We start from the raw sequence: 13708 nt of genomic DNA on the forward strand, positions 1-13708 counted from the left end.
TTTGACACTGTACCTGGTGTTATTTTGACACTGCACTGGTGTTAATTAAAAAATGACACCACATGGTGTTGATTTGATATTTGTTGGTGTTAATATCAATGGTTTAACATTCGTCCAGCTTCAATAAGAGACCACACCAGCTGGTGTTACTTTGGTGTAAATTTATTTTCACATTTTTTCAAACATCTAGTATTTCAATGTAAAATTCTTGATCGTCTTGTTTAAATCAAAAATCAACAAGAAGTGCAGTTACTAAGAAACTCTTCAAAAAACATTAACATTTAACATTTGGAAATGACACCCGGAGGTGTTAATTTAACACCATAAATGAGCACCGAAAATTTAACACCAGCTCGGTGTTCACTATTTAACATCCGACTTTTTGCAGTGTATCGATCATATAAATATACTTACTGCTCACCCGTAATGTAGCATCGACCCTAAACGTCGAAACTATTGACCCCGATTGTATATCTGATTCTGATTCTGGTATTATGTCAACCCTAAGTGTATTAGCGTTAACAGCGTTAACAACCCTAATAGCATTAACAACCCAAAGTGTAATAACGTTAACCGTAAGGTTGAATGTAGGCTTTTAACTCTAGTGGTTATGCTAAATGTGACATCCATCCTGAACGTGACAGATCTTTACCAAAATGTAGAATCGGACCGAAATGATACTTTTAATTGGACATACTATCAACCGTGCATTCGGGGTTATAGGTTTTTTACATTTAGGGTAGATATTACATTTAATCCTCAAATTCATGAAATTCTGTCGTCGAGAGGGCGGTGAGTTGGCTCAGTCGGTAGCGCGTCTGCCTCACGACCACACAGCCCGGGTTCGAACCCGAGTCGGGACTGAGCAATGTGTAATCATTGAGCTACTATAGCTCCATGGTGTAATCATGCCGTCCCCTCTAGCAAGAGGCAAAACACTCTGTCCCTCGGATAGGACATATATAAAAAGGAGGTCCCGTTTATGCGAGAGTAACAACTCTGCACGTAAAAGATCACGCTTCATTCATTCATCGCTAAGAGCAGGGTGTTTTACCCGATGAAGTAGTCCCACCTCACATCCAACTGGACCCCCTGGACAGCCAGCTTAACGTAGCTGAATATGGGCTATCCAGCCATCTTCTCAGATGGAAAATGAACTAACAAACAAACAATACGACTGATTGACAAATTGCCCTGCTTCGACGTGAATAAGCTAGTGGTCTAGTGGAGATGACGCCTGTCCGGTGATCAGGAGGTCGTAGGTTCGAATCCTGCTAGAGTACGTACGAACGTGATTTTTTTTTTTTAATCATGGCTACTTTTAAAACCCAAATCAATTCAGTGCTTATTTACGTCGATGTAGGGAATTTTGCACATTTAGTCTTGTTATTACATATTTTAATGGTGATAAAGCTTATAACCTGTGGAATCAAATTGATATGTCTACTATTATAGACAATGTTTTCTATATGTAATTAACGTATCCTATAATACACATATTTCTTTTATATACCTGCTCCCTGTTGTATGGCATGGAAATATTTCTCGGATTATTCCACATAACGCACATAAGACTTCAAACATATGCCGTGGATTCCTCCCAGGCATTCCATTTGCCAGGAACTGGTCTTCATACGGGAACACGCAGAAAACATGTTGCTTGCGCAGTAGTTACTGTTGTAGTCATCTTAACCGACACTTTAAAGCCATTTGAATTGGGTAGCAATAAAATCATGTTATATTATTACTTCCGTTAAATGTATCAGTTAATTTGTTGGACACGTGAGAATGGCGACACATTGCGTGTCGTATAGCGCGAATATGATTTGCATGTAGACGAGTTATTGTTATATCACTAGGTATGTGAAGCCGTACACAGTGCGAGTAGGCCTACATAGGCGAATATTCATGACAATTCCACTGTTAGTGTTTGAACCGGCATCCCTCTATTCATCATAACCAGCTTTGATAACTGAAATGGCTCTGAATGCCGTGCGCTAAATTGAAGACTGCATGTACGGGTCTAGCACCCATGTATGTACGTTATACGTCTGCCTTTGGGGGTGGGAAAAAGAATGTGCATGTATTGAATCAAGTCATTGTCATGCACGGGTAAATCTATACAAATGTACCTCATTGAACTTGGACTGTATATCTCCGATGAACTGTGTCAACAGTGTATGCTGTATGCTACATAATGGCCGAAAAGTACAGACTTTAACATACAATATAATATTAGCGAGGAAGCGCCATGCGCCCTGTGTAGAAGCGTCAGGTTTACTTCCACGCACTCATTTCAATGCAGAATTTGGTCTAATCTGAAGCGTAGGATGTGTTCAAATATCGGTTTTTTTTTTTCGTAAAGTAATGGTCACTGTGATTACTTGACAGTCTCTTCGAACTTTAGGATCAAAGCAGCTTTATTCAACTTATTCTTGATGGATTATCTCAGTCTCTGACTACCTGTGATGGATAGAAGATGCGACCTCGTTCTCCTATTAACATTGGCTGCTACTGTGCTCCTTGGCCACAGTGGAAAAGGTACGTGTATACCTTTATTTCTAACGCCCTGCGCTCATTTGAGCTTGGCATTGGGCCTACCAATAAAAAGTGTGTATAGAAACTGATGCATCCAACAAGAGACGTAACAAATTCAGACAATGCCTGGTATGTAACCACGGTGTATGGTCTGTCGTGACTGTGAAAAGTAATCAATAGGCGTTTTCACATCAGCGCGCTATTTTGCTGACTATTTTCTGCGAAAAATATCTCGAGCTTGGATTTTTATCGGGCTGATGTGAAAACGCCTAATCACGACGTATGAATATCTGTTTATAGTCACCACTCCAACGTAAACTTCAAGGAGAAAAGGAAGAGTTCATCACAAGAGCTAGACATCCACAAGTCATATTTATAAAGCCCGCGAGCTATACTTTGAAAAAGAGGTCCATAAGTCTTAAAGTTTACACTGTAACGAACCTTGCAACCCACGAGCCATAGAGTCTGCACATCAAAACGGTAAACATTATTTCCCGAAGGTTCGTTAACCCGAAAATGAAATAAGGGTCGCTACTCCGAAGGTTCCTTAACTGAAACAAGAACAAGGCTCATTATTCCAAAGGTTTGTATATAATATTCGAAATTGAAACAAGGCTTGCTGTTTCGAACGTGCTTTAATCCGAAAATGAAAAAAAGAAAAAGAAAAAAGGACTGGTTATCCGGAGGTTGATAGATCCTTTATCCGAAAACAAAATAGGGTTCGTAACGCCAACAGTAAACTCCTGGTATAGTACGCTTATTCTTTTTAGGGTATCAAAAATAGCCAACCTGATGTCACTTTTGAAACTTTTTGATAACAAACCTTACTTCATTTCTTGATTAGCTAGAATGTAGAATAACGTATTTGGTTTCAGAACCTTTGGAACCTTAGGAAAACGAACAACGGTGTAAAATGTTTGGATTGACTAATTAGCCTATTTCACTTTCGACAATGTTCGAATTAATTAACGTTTAGGTAAAGGAAATTTCTGTATTTGGAATAACGAACATCCCATCAGTAAATCAGACCGATAAATGAGCTGGAAACTCAGAGAATAAAGCCTATAAGCTTGACACTATAGGCTTATGAGCTCGACTTTTTTTTTTAATCGAAAAAAGGTGCATGATCTCGACACTACGTAAATTATGCCGCATGATATCATTTTAAGCTCGTGTATTTCTTCTTCTTCTTCTTCTGCTTCTTCATCTTCTTTTGTAGTGTCAAGCTTATCTATTTATTTTGTCATGTACTTAGCCAGTGGGATTTATTCATGTTATTTGCCTCTATGTAGCTTGTAGACCGCATAGCTGCAGGATCTTTTCTTATTATTTTTTATTACATTTTCACTTAATGAATACGATTAAAAGAATAAAGTATTGTATTTGAAAAGTTAAATGTAATTGGTAAATTCACTATAAAATTAAGACCATGGTAATATTACATGACGCCAAATAATTTTGAATCACTCTAAAAGTGAGTTACATTCATATTAGATGGGTAAGATTATGTGAGGGGAACTTACGTGGAATCAAAACAAAAATGATTTTTTGGGTAGATGGACAGGGGAAAAACACACACACACACAATCAGTTACACTCTCACCTCATAAGGAGATGACACCTCCGTGTTCGCACAAACACAAACACACACACACACACACATACACAAACACACACACTGCATACACTTTTTGTTTTGCTTCTTTGTTCGAATTTCATTCAATTTCATATCACAACATTTACTTTTACAGGAACAAAAACAAAACATTATGCAAAGTCAAACTGCATTATACACAACATTGTAAAAAATAATGTCAATCTTGCACTATATAAAGACAAAATGCAGTGATATAAACACTGTGCAAAATAATGTCAAACTTACATTGTAACTGTTTTTACCAAAGAAACGAAATCCGCTTTCTTATTTCTTTTTTTTAACAGACATACAATTGTATAATATTGTCGCTATGTGCCAGCAAACCGGGGACATGATAGTTTTCTTAAAACGAACGGGGCATATTCCATTTTATCAAAAGAAAAAAGAAAGAAATCGGGGCCACTTTTTGCGGGAAACACATACACATGCACACACACACAAAAAAAAAAACCCCACACACACCACACACACCACAACACATCCTAATCATAATGTGAAAATGATGTGGTAATAGTAGAAATGAGAGAGAGAAAAAAACGTCAATGATGTGACAATAACTCGCGGATTCTGCAAAATCAAGACAAAAAAAAAATCAAATGTCATCCTCGGCATGCATCATATTCCAACTTAAACAAAATGTATCTCAACTGTTCCTCTTTTAATCGCTATTTTGTTTTCTTCTTCTTTACACATCCTAAAATACTTCATAAAAATCATTCAACTTTGGTACGTCCCCTACTGACAATGAGCTTGCTAAATGTAAAGTATATTTAATCATCAATGTAATTGTATTCCATCCTTTCATTTTTACCGAGTTTCCGGATGTAGAGGTCCTGTATGAACAACATCCCAATTCATATTTTCCCGTTCTTCTAAATTCTTAATTCAATTCACACTGGGAATGATAATTTGCCGCAATTCCTTCTCCTTGATGCACTTCCAAAATAAATGTAAATGATATGACATCTCAGTGCTTTTACTGTATCAAAGAAAGAACACACACTGCACACACTGCATGCACACACACACACACACATACACACACACTGGCCGCATGATTGTGCATGTGATGTCACGCTCTTGAACTGAATGACTAGTGGATGTCGAGCTAGTGACGTGCGCCCCTGAACGTAGGCGCATGTTTACCAGAGTGTCGTATTTAAACTCTTTATTATGTTTAATGTGCGCACAAAATCAACTTTACCAATAAAGGTGTTCCTTGAATGCTTTACAAGGGATCATCTTTACGTGTAGGACGACAAACTTATGTACATCTACATGTTCATTATACATTTGAAATATCGCAAATCCCTAAGGAATCAGATCTACTTTTGATCTGTGAATATAGACCTGAACGAAGGGACTGAAGAGGATTATATCAATGAACTCTCATGGTAGCACTCGTTGTTGCGCTTCAAAGGAGAATAACGACGTTGATGATTTTAGTTTGGATTCACCTCCCATTAACATTTTGCTCAAGTCAGAATATTTCTGGACGACATTCTCAATCCCCATTCAGGACATCATTGGCTTAATTCACATTGTAGAAAGAGTATGAAATGTTAATGTTACAATATTGTAAATTTCTTCGGAATAATCTTCGATTCGAGATAAGGAGGGGGAAACAGTTTATCGAAAGTTTAAAGGTCAGCATATTGGTTGTTTTGATGGCACTAGAAATGCCTGTTATTGTCTCTTCTTGTACAGGTTACTAGAAAATGGCCCTGTGTGTTAAAATAGCTTAATCACGGCTTTAAATTACAAAACACGTATGTGAAAAAAAAAAAAAACAGTCTTTCATTTGCGGATCATTTTATACTTCAGCGGAAGCCTTTATTGAAAGCGTAAAAGGCAGATTGAGTGAATTTTTTTTTCCAAGTTATGCTGAACAGAATGGCACGCCATGAACAAAGATTATACTGTGATCTCTTTGCTGGCGGAAATTGGCCATGAAGACAGGTAGGATGCATACGACGAGCCTACACTGGGATGTGCATTATGTGTGTATGTAGCTTCATGCAGGCATAGAACGACACGGGTTAACCAAGGAGGTTCGAGAGATGGAGTTACAACTGACTATAATTATTCAATCAGCTGTCAGTTTTCTATGGATGGACAATCAACAAAAGAATTCCACAGGTGCTTTTGTGCCTTTAATGTTCGATGCTTGAAGCCGCCATCTTTCTGTGCGATCCGAAGATTCACTTTTAACGCTAACATAATATCGGGTATAGAATATGCTGCTCGTTTATATCAAATGCAATGAAATTTCACCTAATGATAAAGCATATAACACAAAAGTCAATTCCGTTCGAAAATACGTGCAAACGTGTAAATCTGAGCTGTATTTTGTGAGAGTATTCGAAATTTTACCCTCATGGAAAGCCGGTTTTATCACTTTTTTTTCCTTATTTCAGCAAAATGAAACTAATGTTGTATCATCTTCAAGTACGGTGTATAGTTCTTTATAAACCAATATGTCAGATTAGCGTACAATCACGTACATTCGAGTAATTTTCATATCTATTTCAGCAATATTTGAGCAATTTCTATTCGCGCACCCCCGTGGCTTTGTCATTGTCTACCGCCAATCGTTTGTAAGTAGGGATAGCGGAAAGTAATTACCATCACAAAGACATACTATATCTTCCTTGGAAAGTGGCTGGTGATTATGCAATGAGACACGAGTCAATTGTCTTCGCATCTGAACAGCAGATCCAGTTTGACACATACTTCAAAATTTTTGAGTGGTGGCTTCGAGCATGGGATCGAAGCGAAAAAATGGTGCCCCTCTTCGTTTTTTAATTGATCATACTCGCTCAAGTTTCACGATTGTGAAATCGAAGAAATTACGGAGATCTATTTTCAATACCAGTCAGGAACTAGCAAAAAATCAAACTATGATCTAAAAGCTTCTTGAACACTGGCAAAATAATCGTTTACTTTGATGCTAAAATGGACGACTATATTGAGATCGAAAATAGGGAAATTAGGTATCAAATTAATGAGCATAATCAGCTCTATAACCTACCCAACCATCCTGGGTCAAACAATGCACTGCGAAACCTATGAAAGCTGTTATTGCAACCTCTGCAAAAACACTCGCAAAGTATCGCGAAATCTCGTCAGTCTCAAGGGCACAAACTGCGCAAACGTGATTCTGAATAAACTTGTCGTTCGTGCCTCATTATCGCACGCGCTGCGGACTGACTGGTTGTGACTCCATTTCTCGAACCTCTTTGCCTCGGTTGACTTTGCTCAAATTTCCGTTGCGTAGCCTCAGTGGTAAGCACTGCCTCCAACGTTCAAGGATGGAGAGGAGACGACATCCGGTTGCGGTGTGACATCCAGGAGGAGCCTCTCGTTGTGCAGTGGCTCAAGGAGATAAACTCAGGTCAGCAGCAGAGGGCGATCAAGGCTGGATTCGCTGATGGGGAATTTAAGAGCTTTGAGGAGCGGTTCAACATCGACCAAAACTTCAGCCTCGTCATCAGCGACTTGGAGGTGGCAGATAAGGGTCGTTACTATTGTCAGGTTGAGCTAAAGAGTCACGAGAATTTCGACAATTCTACCTTCCTGACAATTAGTTGTAAGTAATACTATAGTATATGTGACCCTGTACTTCAAAACAAACAAAAAGTCGCCAGACATGAATTTTTAGTTAAGACCATATTCTGAAAGAACAGACTTTAAAATGATGTATAACTCAAATCAAATAGACTCTCCTAACCTATCTAAATATTGGAAAGAAGGCACAAACTCAGGAAAAGTGTGAACTGAGAAAAGAGGCTCTGAAGTACAGTGTCTATTCAGGCGCTTAATCTTTAACAAACCGTGCTGGCTGTGCGATGAATGGGACAAAAAAACAGGAAGTAAACCACCAGAGTAACAACAATGAAGGGATTATCAGATTAAACTGAAATTAGACATTCCTCATTAACACATTCTGTCCATAATTAATGCCAACTTTCAAAGCAGTAGCAATATCCTTTCAAAAGTTATTAGAGTTGAAAGTGAGGAAAGTGGACAAGGTTTTTCAGAAATGAAAAAGGGATTCTAAAGACACGCCTAATCACACTATTCTTCCAAAAATGTGCGAGATAAACTGCTAAAAAACACACTTTCCTGCCCGTTTTATGATACCAAATTTTAGCATAATGTAAAAGAAGACCCGCTCTTTCAGAAAATATGAAAAAGTCAAGTTCGGCTAGGTTGACCCATTTCACTTATTTTCAGTCCTCACGAAAAATCAGTGTGTGCGACTTTATGTTCGTTTTGAGGTGCACGGTCACATATATCTATCTATAAATTATATGCAACTTTTCTTCTCATCATGTCATGACTTAGTAGAAGACAACCTTAGAAGAGAAAAAAAATCACCTCCATGAGTTTGACGGCATGTGGGGGGGGGGGGAGGGAGGGAGGAAGGTAAGTAAGACAACAAGTTAAATGAATGGAAAAGAAGCAATGAAAGCTCTACTTGTCAATGAAATCATTTGTCATAGCATCACATTATAAACGTGTTAGCATACAGCCCGACCTCGCCATGATTTTTTAAAGAAATAGAACAAAAATATCCGCAGAATCATGATTGTGGTATTATTCCCTACTTGAGGTTGAGGGTGCCAAACACGAAACGGCTCGGTGCCGCATTCAGTACAGAAAATACATTTTTATTTGTGTGTGTGTGTGTGTATAGGTTAATTTTACGGTTCTGATTGGCGAGTGTCATATCAGGCATACTGGTATGAATATCATGGTATTTGACGTTTCCAACATAATCTACGAACTATGGTTAAAGTCGATATTAAAATATTTCCGAAGTGGAGCGAGCAAGCGTTAGATTAAATTATTAATACACAAATCATCAAAGATAGAATACTGTTAAGCTCTCCTCAGTTCTCACAAGGAGGTTGTGGGTTTGCATGTCATGCAATATGCCGATATTTGATGCAATAATATTTATCTTTTGTTTTGTTTTCAAATGGGATAATCCGTTAAACCCTTGATTTTAAAAGTCCATGAATATGAGCATTCTTCAGGTCTTAGTCACATCGTGCGTGTTCTATAGGAAATAATTATGTTCCTAAAGTATAATTGTCTTTACAAGAAAGTAGGATAAAGTCCGAAAACCATTTTACTTATTTACTATACATTAAAGATTGGATTCGAATACGACATAATTATGTACATATGTGTCATACCATAATGAATCTTCCATTTTCTTAGCGATGGCGTCAAGACATACAATCGAGGAATGCGTTGATAAGAGTCAGTCTCGTCAAAGTCGGTGTATATACCGGTCTCCGTCCAACAACCCTTCCTTTGCTCTTACGTGTGTCGTGAGTGGATTCAAACCTAACGTATCCATGCTATGGACCGAGGAATCAGGAAAGAGACTAAATTCCGTGGTTTCACAACAGAACACACTTTCTGACGGCACATACGAGAGGTTCGAGACAATCACTGTATCAGCTAAACATGGGACAGAGCAAACCTTCATGTGCGTGGCTACCGGTGACTCGCTGAATGGAACGTCAACCAGAGAAATCACCATTCTGCCTATACATGTATCAGGTTCCGTGAAACTTTCCAACTTCTTTGTTTCTGAATCACATTAGGTAAACACGTTCTAAAAACTAAACAAATGTTCGGATTTTTAAAAGCCTTGTCACGGTGTAAGCTAATACGACATTTTGAGTAATCTAACATATCACACACGGTTATCAAGTCTACTGATGAAAAACAAATAAGTGAAGGCAGAAAAAAATCAAAATAGAAAAAAAAAAACTAACGACTTTTCTCAGCGTGTCCTCTGAATTATAATTTTTTCACACTTTGATCAATATATATGTATATTATTTTCTTTTGGAACTGGGGCAAGGCAAAGAACAGAATGTCAACCTTTTACTATAGACCCATTTATTTATTGCCTTCTACATCCGGTGATAATTGAAAACTTGCATTATCTTTGTTTATATTTGTATCAATTTGCAGGAAAACGTGCTCATTCTTCTCTTATCATTGGACTCGCCATTGGCCTGCCTGCTGCAATTATTATCGTATTTCTCCTTGTTGGAAAGTATCTTCAAAACAAACATCCGGACTACCTACCAAGAAAAGGTGTAGATATCTAATACTTCCAGTTTTATTTTTTTTTGCATTCTTGTGAGTATGTTAGTGTGTGTGTGTGCGTGTGTGTTTGCGGGAGGAGGGGGGGGGGGGCTATAATTAGCCACTGATTATTTAATTGAATAATAGTCAATCTTCATTAACATTAAACCCATGAAGAGGTGCTTGGGAGTTAAAAGTTGTGCTGATAAACCAGTTCTTGATTATAGTTGTCTGACGTATTCAGCATAGGCTTATAAACAAAATGCTTGCCGTGGGAGATGTAAAGACAAAATAAACCAGAGCGATTTCACGATGAAGAAGAATTAATGCTGAGTATGGAAATATCAATAATTGTATACGTTCATTCATACATTAATCACTTGTAAACATACAATCAAAGATAAGTGCTAATCAGTCATTAAATATGATGATTTCAGTGAATCTAGGCAGCATGTATATTTGTATATATTTAACAATAACATCAATGATGTTGTTACCATTGTTCATGATGTATTTCAGGATGTGGCTGGAATCCGTGCTGGCGAAGACCAAATAAACCAGAGCGATTTCACGATGAAGAAGAATTAATGCTGAGTATGGAAATATCAATAATTGTATACGTTCATTCATACATTAATCACTTGTTTTACATTCTAAATGTCGTTTAAAAGCCCAGTAAAACAGAATCCTGTGTCAATTCAATTGAGCTCAATTCAATTCAATTCAATCATAGTTTATTTCCAGTCAACAAAAAAAAAACAACATAGTACAAAGCATACATATCATGAAATGATATTGTTCAAACATTTGCAAAAAATTCATATAATATCCGAGATAAATTATATAACAACATATGTTTATAATGTTTATAATGTTTATAATATGTTTATAATTATATATGTTTATATGTTTATAATTATATATATATATATATATATATATATGCAATAATTAGGAGGATCAATACATATATACTTCGTGGACTTGCGGAAAATAGATTCGATTATGGAAAATAGTGATCCACTAAAAAGCAAAGCTTGTGGGACGTGGATGGCTAGATAAATAATGAGTAAATAATATATTATACGAGGGTTTTTTATAGCTTTTATATTTGTTATAGATTATTTAAATCATTTGTAAAAAAAATATTTATGTAGTTATATTGTCAAATAATGAAACGACATATCTCTGAATTCCATGAACAGTAATAGAAATAAACGCTTCTGTATAAGCCTATATTTCATAAGCAAAATTTTCATGATTTATTTTCATGTATTTGCTTATTTTATTTCTTGTACCGCCCGATTCTATATTATATATATATATATATATATATATATATATATATACACATTGAATGCGTGTGTTAGATATTTTCATATGTAATGAATATCATTTCCCTTTATCTTTATTGATTTATCTTCTAAGGATCATCGTCGCTTACAAAGGAACAAGTACAGAAATGCAAGGAAGAGCTGAAGGCATATTACTGTTTGTCACGACGCAAGGTCACGGTGGAACCACTCAACTTTATGGAACGTGTTGAACTCGATGACATTTATACCAATTTGAGTATAATTGACCGAACAAGCAAAGGTATTTCTAAGACACCAATAACGTACGGCGATCTTGTGACGAACGATGAACATGGAAATCTTTCAAAGCGCCTCCTGATTCAGGGTGAGGGGGGTGTCGGAAAAACAACACTTTGCGCTAAAATTGCCTGGGACTGGTGCCAGGGTAGGATTCTCCAGGATTTGGACATGGTGCTCTTAATACCTCTTCGAGATGTCACTAACAAACAAAGTATTGGTGGTGTTGTAAAGACCTATCTCTCTGATTCAAATCCAGCAAAATCGTACCAGATCGACGACTATATTTCAAGAAATCAAAGTAGAATAGTAATTATTTTTGATGGATTTGACGAGTTTAACGGAAAATTAAGTGGAAAAGACAGCAGTGAGGTCATTCACATTCTAAGAATGGAGCAATATAAGTCATGCAAAATAATTGTGACCACACGACCATGGAGAACAGACGAGTTTGTGATGGAAAAGGAACTTGCTGACGCTTACACGTTTCTTAACGTAGAAGGATTTAACACGGAGAATTTATCAGCTTACATTAAGAGGTACTTTCGGATAAGAGAGAAGAATTATCGTGCAGAAAGTTTAATAAGTTTTATGGAGGAAAATGAAGTCATCCGGGCGAACATGGCCCCATTTCCTATCAACTGTGCAATGCTTTGCCTTATGTGGAACGATTGCAGTGAAGAGAAACAAGAGAAAATGCAAGAATTGAAAACTTTCTCGAGAATATTTGGAGAAATGATCTCTTTCTTGAAAGAACACTTCGCATCAAAAACTTGTGGAAATCTTCAGAATCAGAACGTTGTTGAGCAATTGAAGAAAGCTCATAGGGCAATTCAAGACATAAGTGAGATTGCACTTACCGGTTTATTGGACAGGAATCTTTCATTCCCTGAAGAACGATTCAGAGATTGTCATGATGCCATGGAAACATGCTGCAGTGTGGGTGTTTTGACTACAGAAACAAATGTCATTCCAAGGGATCGTCGGCGCGATGCCAACTTTTTATCCTTGGTTTCATCAACGGTTTCGTTTCCCCACAAGTTGTTCCAAGAATATATTGCAGCGTTGTATATTAAAAATCTATTTGCCAATGATCGCCGCCAGTACGACAAGGTGAAAAGTGAATTTCTTAGTCGACGTCAGGAGTTCCGCTACCTACTGTACTTCACCTCAGCTTTAGGGAATGAACTCGGTCTTGATATCATCCAAGGCTTGATAGACTCTGCTCCCCGTGAAGCTGACCGAATGAACTCTGATAATCGTCCATACCGTGATTTCTGCGTTGACGTTGCGTTTGAATGTTATACCGAAGAAGCCGCCAGAGCAGTGGGAAAACGATGGAAAGAGTACACACTCTCATCACATGAGGCAGAATATGAACATACAAACTCTACGTTTGAATATCATACCGAGGAGGGCGCTAGAGCAGTGGGAGAACGATGGAAAAAATACGGACTCTCATCATATTCACCAGGACATACACATTCAGGAGTCGCTTTCATGGTGCGCTTTAACCAAGTGGTGAGTGATTAAATGCCCTGTTTACCTTTGGGAGCAGTGATTTTGCCATTTTTGATGCTTATGTGTAGGTCTGCTGTGTCATAAAAACATCCTACATATGAGATTTTTGCAGTAAAGCCTCAAATATAATAGTCTAGTGGGATTTCTGAAAAAGGGCTCTCTAAAATGGTGTTAGAGGCATTTTTGAGTAAAAGTTGGGAACCGGTCTCTTTTACCTAATTTAAGAATGCTGAATCCGAAAAATCCGGTTCTTAAGCGAAATTCACCGATCTTGACCATCTAATTT

The 13708-nt window shown here is 37.4% G+C and overlaps 1 protein-coding gene across 1 annotated transcript in view; it reads left to right on the plus strand.

Moving 5' to 3' along the window:
• The first annotated feature begins 2468 nt into the window (after positions 1-2468).
• Positions 2469-13708, plus strand: part of LOC140235700 (uncharacterized) — a 272960-nt gene continuing 261720 nt past the window's right edge. The window contains exons 1-6 of the mRNA XM_072315715.1: positions 2469-2541; positions 7473-7784; positions 9425-9772; positions 10193-10318; positions 10829-10913; positions 11736-13422. Coding sequence (XP_072171816.1) covers positions 2469-2541; positions 7473-7784; positions 9425-9772; positions 10193-10318; positions 10829-10913; positions 11736-13422 — 2631 coding nt within the window. The remainder of the gene's footprint in view (positions 2542-7472; positions 7785-9424; positions 9773-10192; positions 10319-10828; positions 10914-11735; positions 13423-13708) is intronic.

The sequence above is a fragment of the Diadema setosum genome, chromosome 12, assembly GCF_964275005.1.
Source record: "Diadema setosum chromosome 12, eeDiaSeto1, whole genome shotgun sequence".
Lineage (NCBI taxonomy): Eukaryota > Metazoa > Echinodermata > Echinoidea > Diadematoida > Diadematidae > Diadema > Diadema setosum.